The sequence below is a fragment of the Opisthorchis viverrini genome (genome assembly GCF_000715545.1).
Source record: "Opisthorchis viverrini unplaced genomic scaffold opera_v5_267, whole genome shotgun sequence".
Classification (NCBI taxonomy): domain Eukaryota; kingdom Metazoa; phylum Platyhelminthes; class Trematoda; order Opisthorchiida; family Opisthorchiidae; genus Opisthorchis; species Opisthorchis viverrini.
The window spans coordinates 385,008-392,621 of NW_008751924.1; the positions used below are offsets into that span (position 1 = coordinate 385,008).

General features: G+C 47.6%; 1 protein-coding gene across 1 annotated transcript in view; it reads left to right on the top strand.

Moving 5' to 3' along the window:
- Window positions 1-6,402, top strand: part of T265_09288 (hypothetical protein) — a gene marked incomplete at both ends in the record, with an annotated part of 45,838 nt that extends 39,436 nt beyond the window's left edge. The window contains one exon of the mRNA XM_009175316.1: window positions 5,801-6,402. Within this exon, the coding sequence (XP_009173580.1) occupies window positions 5,801-6,103 (303 nt within the window). The remainder of the gene's footprint in view (window positions 1-5,800) is intronic.
- Between the last annotated feature and the right edge of the window lie 1,212 nt (window positions 6,403-7,614).

Sequence of the window (7,614 nt, forward strand, 5' to 3'; positions counted from 1 at the left end):
TATACTAAGTGACAAATTTCCCGTTAATTGTGAACGTAGCGACTAAGACGGTGCAGTGGCAGGAGGCGATAGGGACTCGCGAGAAGATAAGCTTGAGCAACAGGCACCTAACCAACGAGTCGGAGAGTGAGTCATGTTGGATATGGCAAAAATCAGGTGTTTTAGCAACTGAAGGAGGTGTCTGAGCAATTTTCATGCCGTTCGCAAAAAGGAAGGTCTGGCATGATACATGGCGTCGAAGACGTCTTTGCTGTACACTCAAAATAGGATGAGGCCTAGCATACTCTTTTGAATGCTTCTACTGATGGTCGATAGTGAGGAGGATTGTTTGTCACCAATTTGTGTTATCTGTGCACTTTCAGATAGGTAGGAGAGCAACCACTGAAGTAAGGGTCCAGCAATGCTAACAGAACTGCGTTTCCTCAGCAGGGATGCATGAGGCACCCGGTTAATGGCTTTTGAACGCCCATATATATATATATATATATATATATATATTGCACGAAAATTGCTTGGAGTTAGATACTTTTCTGAAATTCAGTTAGTGCTTATGTGAGGCCCAAATGAATCCTGCGGTGAGTTTTCACCAACCCATTCAATGGTAATTTATATTGCGGGTACATAGATTTTATTTAGCTTCAGAAGAATAATGGTTCCTCTGATTAACGAGGGCCTCCACATACACTGTTATGGGCTAAGAGTCTAGTCGTCGCTTCGGAATGTTTTCCTGCACCATTGTCGATGACATTTTTTTCTTTTTGTTTCAAGAAGTCTTGTTCCAAGTGTTTGCTTCCAATTAACTTTACGTCGACAGATGAATCTGCAATGAGCACTAACCTTTGACCGAAGATCCTTGTCCGATTGAGCCAGCCTTTCTTCTTATGATACTGTTACGACGCGCAGATATTGGGCAGCCTGTGGAAATCAAAGGGTTGGAACACTACATGAGGCAGTATCCGGACGTCCGACGCGTTGTGAAACTCTGTGGATGGAGTCCTCTCTGATCCGGCTTTGGTCCAGGTTTTCAGCCTACCAGGGCTCGCCTGGATGCTGGACTGGCAAGCGACCCGATCTCTTGACCAGTTTTGTGTGGGACAGGCTTCTCGGGCCTAGTAGCGCCTAACTGCGAGTGGTAAAGCGGGATTCCCACTGATTCCGCCCAACACCTCCCTCTTGAAGTTTGTTGGCGCTGTTTCGAAGTCGGGGTGTATACTTGCGGTGATCTCACTGGCTTGCGAATCCTGTCTGTCCGGCACAGCGGTCGTAATCCGTGCTGGGGCTCGAATCTCCGACGGAGCAGCTCATGGTTTTCCGCAATGGTGCAGTGATCACCAGTGTCCAGAAGCATCTCTAGACACAACTCACTTGATCCTGTAAGCAGGATCTGTGCTTTTTTTAGCCGGACTTTGTTTATGTGCCAGATCCACCTGGCTGGGCCAACTTGAATGTCGTAAAGCACCTTGCCATGCCGGCGAACGATGTGTCCTGGAATCCACTTTGGGTGTCTGCCGCTGCAGTCGCGAACCTACATCCGTCTGACCCTCGCTGAAGGAGCGTGCGATCGTGCGTGATGCCGATTGGATTGGTCCTCCATCCTCCTGTTGCAGCGATTCAATTGCATTTTCCGTGGCCAGATAGGGACATGCGGAGCAGATGGTGACACTCCATCAGGCGATTTGGGGTTAACCATCTCTCGAGATGTCAGCAAGAACCTTTGCAAAATCCTTTCCATCCGTCCATCATCTCTGAACTTCCGAAGTGTACGCTTCAGGGTGTCAAGCGAAGCTTTCCGTCTGACCGTTTGAATGTGCATGAAAAGGCGGTGATCGGACATGAGTTACACCATTCTATTTACAAAATTCTGCGAACGCCGAAGGCGTGCACTGGCTGCCACTGTCGGATACAATAGTCTCTGACATACCAAAGCGATTAACCAGTCGTAGGAGCTCCAGCGCTGAAGTGGCAGTTATGCGGCTGTTCATTGGAAGAATATCTGGCCACTTGATGCAAGCGTCGATCACCACCGAGTAGTGCTGGCCGCCAAATGGACGTGCATAGCCGATGTCTATGTGTAAGTCTATCAGAGGCCAGCAGACGTAAATCAGCAAGGGCCTTCACCTGGTCTGTTCCCGAGTGGCCCTTATGAAACTGATTCAGGACGGTTGGTTGTAACCCCTGTGGAACGACAACACGTCCTAAAAATAAAAGGCATCCGTCGGGGTCACGCCGGTTGAATTGTGGTCTTAATTCATCTTGAAAACAGGTACACTGTCACTGATTGATGAACTGCTGCATCACATGGTTTTTGTCGATAGCCTGGCTTACCATGTCAGCAGACACTGGGACACTGCGAACTGCTTCCGATACTACGCGGTTTACCTCCGGTCCTAAGGTAAATTTTCCGAATACAATGTGCTCTGGTTCTATTCTTCTTGAATCAGTGAATCAGTGCGTCGGATTGTCCCAGAATAGTGGTCGACTGGTACTTGATATTGAAGTCGTATCCCAGAAACAAAGTCGCTCATCGCTGGATATGGTTGGTGATATATACCTGGATCCCCTTCTAACCCGACACAGTAATGAGCGGCTTGTGGTTGGTTAGTTATGTAAACTGACGGTCGTAGTGCATTTTTTGGAACTTTCTGGTGTCAGACACGATCTCCAAAGCTTTGCGCTCGGCTAGTGTTAGTGACCTGGCTGCATGTGCAACGGCTGTCTGGTTGCCGTCATTGCAAAATTGGCGTAGTTCGAGGCATCCGACGCCACAACAATTTTCAGTGACGATCGTAGTGGGTGAGATGCAAATCGGAACTCAGTAGGAATGTGACGGTGCCAAAGGCTCGTTGGCATTCTTCTGACCATAACCACTTGTGCTCCTTTGTGAGCAGCTGGTTTAGCGGTCCTTGGAGCCAATGCACAGTAGGCAGAAATGAGCTGTAGTAATTGACGAGGCTGAGGAAGTACCTGAGGGATGTCACGCATGTGTGTCGGCATACGTTTTATAGCATCGACGTTCTCCGGGTCTGACCGGCGGCCGTGTTCGTCAATAATGAACCCAAGATACTCATGACACAGTCTGAAGCCATACTCCTGAGTACGACCAAGCGCGTAATCAAGTTGCTGTTGCAATTCATCGAGGCTGGAACCCATGACGGTGAGATCGTCCAAATAGGAGACAACGACGGGCACGTCCTTCAGCATCGTACCTACGATCCGTTGAAAAATAGCTGACACTGTCTTGAAACCGAATAGCATTCGGGTAGACTGGAACAGACAGTGAGTATTGATGGGCCAAAGTCCTCGGGATTCTTCTTCAACTTCAATCTAGAGATAAGCATTGGTCAAGTCAATCTTCGCAAAACATTTACCCACATTCAGTTTCGCGAACAAGTCCTTTGAACGAGGCAGAGGCTACTGATGGATATCCAGTGCAGCACTGAGACCGGTGGAGAAGTCTGCACAGAATTTGGTGATCTCGTTAGCATTCCGCACTAATACGATTAGTGCGGCACTCGCAGAGCAATTAGTCGGTTAGAGAACAACAGCTTTCCGTAGTTGGTCCAGTTCCCTGTCAACGATGGGCAAGGCTGCGTGCGCTACTGGAAAGTGAGTCTGAAAACTGGCCTGGCATCGGGGCGGAAGCCCAGTCTGGCCCGTCGGCCAATACAGATACAGAGCGTTGCAGGATATCCTCAGATGAGCGCTTCCGAAAGCGTGTTTATTCGAGCGCATATCCGGGTGCTGCGTGCGTGAGGTTGAATATAGGTTTACCCAGGTTCTCCAGCAGACTCAGCTTATCGGTCCAACCCAGCCCCATGAGATCAAGTTTGGGGAGTGACGTCAGGTAACACGCTGCTTGTGCCGTCGAGCCATTGAAGCCTATGTAGTAATCATCCTCGCCAGTGGATTTCGCCTTACCAATGGGAGCCTTGCGGGCGCAGCGTTCAGTCAGTTCCATATGCGGCATACCGATTCGTTTGTTCACTGAGCAGCGTGATGTCGGAGCCCGTATCGAGCTGCAAACGACCTGGGATGTTGTTGATACGAACCGTCACAAGCCTTTTTCGGCAGGCAGAATCAACTTTGAATGTTCCCGCCACCGAGTTGGACCGCGATTTGTGAGCTGCATGGTGGCTACAGCATCTGGGGTAGATGAATCTTCGCAGAACTAACGATTGTACCCGGGATGTGTGACGCCTAAACCGGCAATAACGAGCGAAAAGTCACTCACCGCAGTACTCGCAACTTGTGGGGAGGGGTTTGCTCTTGGATTTCTTTGGAACATGGGGCGACTGAGGGAGGGTGAGTTTTGTGTACCGCTCGTGCTCCGATTTTCTGCGTTTCTGCAGCCATAACCTGACTTCCCATCCGTCGTCGGTCGTGAAAATAATTAGTTTTGAACATGTCCTCGTACCGCTTGAACCAGAAGTCAAAGGTGTACCCAGAAGAGGGTCGAATGTGAGGAACTTGCCTCGGACCGCGGCCGCATCAGTTGAAGAAACAGAAGAGTCAGTAGTGCTGACTGCTGGTGTTTGAACATTCATTCTGAGTCAGTGGTTCAATGAGCTTTAGTTGTGATTTTTCAAACTACATTTGCTGCCGCTGCAGCGATTCACTGAGCTGATTAAATCTGATGGACATCATGGTTTTCGATCCCCATCGCCAATTATAATAACGCCATTTTCTCAGCTTAGTTCTCGGTCGGAACTTTTCAAGCTATCATTCCCGTCAAAACAACCACCACATGTGCACAATGTGTATTACCGCCCACAACAAAAGCCCTCTGTTGCACGTCTTAATGAAAGCGTTTGCGGCGACGTGGTGGAAATTCTGGCGCTTTCCGGATGCGCCATTGACAACCGGCAATCTGCGGATACTATATCACGATTGGTTGTTTTCGTCCAGCTAGTCAAAGCTCGGATTGATGCTGAAGCGGCAAGCGGATCGATGTTTTGGCCAATCGCATGCGGCTAGGCCTCTTGGCCAATGCGCCATCTAACTCGGAACGGTAAAGCGGTATCGGTGTTGAACTCCACTTAACAAACCTTTGGGCAGCCTGATGGAAACCACTTCTCCATAAGTACTTCCTTCCCTCTCAACATGCGGCCCGAACAAACCTGTTGCAGTATATTTTCCGGAACCAGCGCTTCAATGGCGCAGCGATCAACTCTACCAAAGTTATCGTGGATATACTCTGCGCACTATAGTTAGTAATGTCGACTCCTATATATTTCGATTATAAATTCCTGATGGTTTCCGTCTCACAGGCGCGAGACGTACGGCCCTAATGTCTATCATGTGCATTGTTAAACAGTCATGTAAACTAGCCATACTAGTGACATTCCTCGATTGTTTGTCTTTCGCAACAATCGTCTAGTGAAGGTAGTGTTCATGCCATTTTAGTTTGACCTAACTCCGGTTTATACAGTCATTCTCCTCCTCTTGAACCTGCATCGTTAGGACTGTATCTAATAGGATCAAATCTGCCCCACTCGACGACAGTCAATCGGGCACATTATGTGGGAATTATTGGATGTGGTACAAGACAACCTCGTCAGACGTGTATCTCTTGTAATTCTTAAAAAGAAACTAGCTATACAATGTTCCCCTGCTTTTTTTCAAGGGTGGATCTGATCGCTCAGGTACCCGTTTAGTTAGAAAGTATCCCGTATCACGAGTTTTTTATCTCAGAAGTCGGTTTCCATCAATGAACTGTAATCCGTCTGCTCTTTACATTTGTGGTTACTAGTTTCGGATCTTCCTTTTGGGCTCAATTCGAATCTCTCTGTTTTCTTCACAGAATTGTTTCACGGCCTGTCTGTCCAGCTCTGCGGTTAGGTTGGACTTCTCATCAGATATCAACCAAATGCGTCGCTTCCAAAAGCCCACGGCCGAGGCAGGTGGTTCGGACGAGTATCCGCTGCATCCACTAATGGGTCAGCCCGCATTCCTACCTAATTCCAGTATCGATACTCAGTCTAACACGTTCGCCTATAACGACACTGCATCCACTCTGTTCCCCTCCGGTGTCTTATCGGACGGCACACTACAACAAGAACTTCCAAGGCGTCATCCGTTCGTCTCACAGATAGGTCGAAACTGACAGGTTTCTGCTTCTACCTCAAAGTATCCGTACTATTTCCTTTGTTTTCTAATTTCATACATCATTTTGTACACTAACTGCGCTGTTTCTGCCAGTAGCTTGCGTTTTATATGTGTACGGTTTCAACGCCAACCGTTCCTTGTCCTGGACAGTTGTCCAGTCTTTTTCCCAACATTTATCGCTTATTTTTCGTTTTCGCACCATTCGCAATGTACCCGTTTGTGTACCCTCATCGTCCAGACACTTCGTTCAGCCGACTGCACTTCTGTTGCGCTTTGTGGTGGTCTCAGTTAGTCTGGGTGTCCACACCTCTAGCCATAAGTGGTTTCTATTTGTATCTTCCTGGGGTGGCTGGTCCTATTTTACCCAGCCTTAGTTGACTGTAACAAATGGTCTTCTAAGGGAGTAGTCTCATCACATCGACTTTAGCTGGCCTTGGTGCAGAAGTTATACTCCTCTCATGACCTTCGCATTGTCCCTGCTCAAACTAGTATGGTCGCGACAGCTTGCAAACTGTACTTTGCTTGGCGTTCATTAGAAGCACCATCTCACTGGCTTCGAAAAATAATTGTGGTTATAACGCGTTCATTGACAAATCAAAATGACGTTTCCTGTCAAAGACCTATCCCCAAGCTGTTCATTCTCAGGCCTAGTACAGTAGGATTAAATTACCCACGGAACAATCAAGAAGATGCAAATTCCCACAGTTAATCACCTGACGGGATAATTGTTGCCAGATCCCTTCTGGTTGTTCGGTCAGTCAAGACTCCAAACGACAAAACACAACCAACCGACACAATAGGTACCTTTTCACTTCCAACCTGAGTTGAGCGCCACAATGTATTGTGGTACAAACAAGCAAAGACTAGTTCGCTGAGAGTGGGGATATAATTTGAATATCGTTTGCCCGGACGCAGGATTTCAAACCAGTCAATTCTGTGATCCAATTACGGTTCAAGTGGACTCGGTGGCACAGTGAGTAGTTCGTTTGTGGTCGTTAACGGATGCTCCACAAGAACTTGATGTACTATGCTGTATTGTATTATTTTTTGACGCAACGGACGATCCGAGTGGTGCTGATGACATGCGTAAAATGGGAAATCTTTAGTGACGTCTAAATTCCCTCTACTTTCAGTTACCGAAGATGGAATTGTCACGGGCAATGGCAATCGACCCATTGGGAGGTGTCTGTGAATAGCATTACCATCCAGATGGACCACGTGTTTGTATGTACTGTACGTGATACACTACTCAAAAGCATCATAAACGAGAGATTCGGTTGGGTTCCATGTGAATCAAATCCCGTCAAAACCAAATTGGTGCGCAAGTGAGTGTGTTTCGCTGGATGGATTTAGTCTGTGATCTATCAAGTAAATCAAACTGATGGCTCACATGAACTGTTGTTCCCGATAGTTTCCTTCATTCATCATCATCATCGACAGCATGACATCAGTGTTCAACACCGATGCTTCGCTGCCCTACAGCCATGACTTATTTGAAAGCCTTATTGT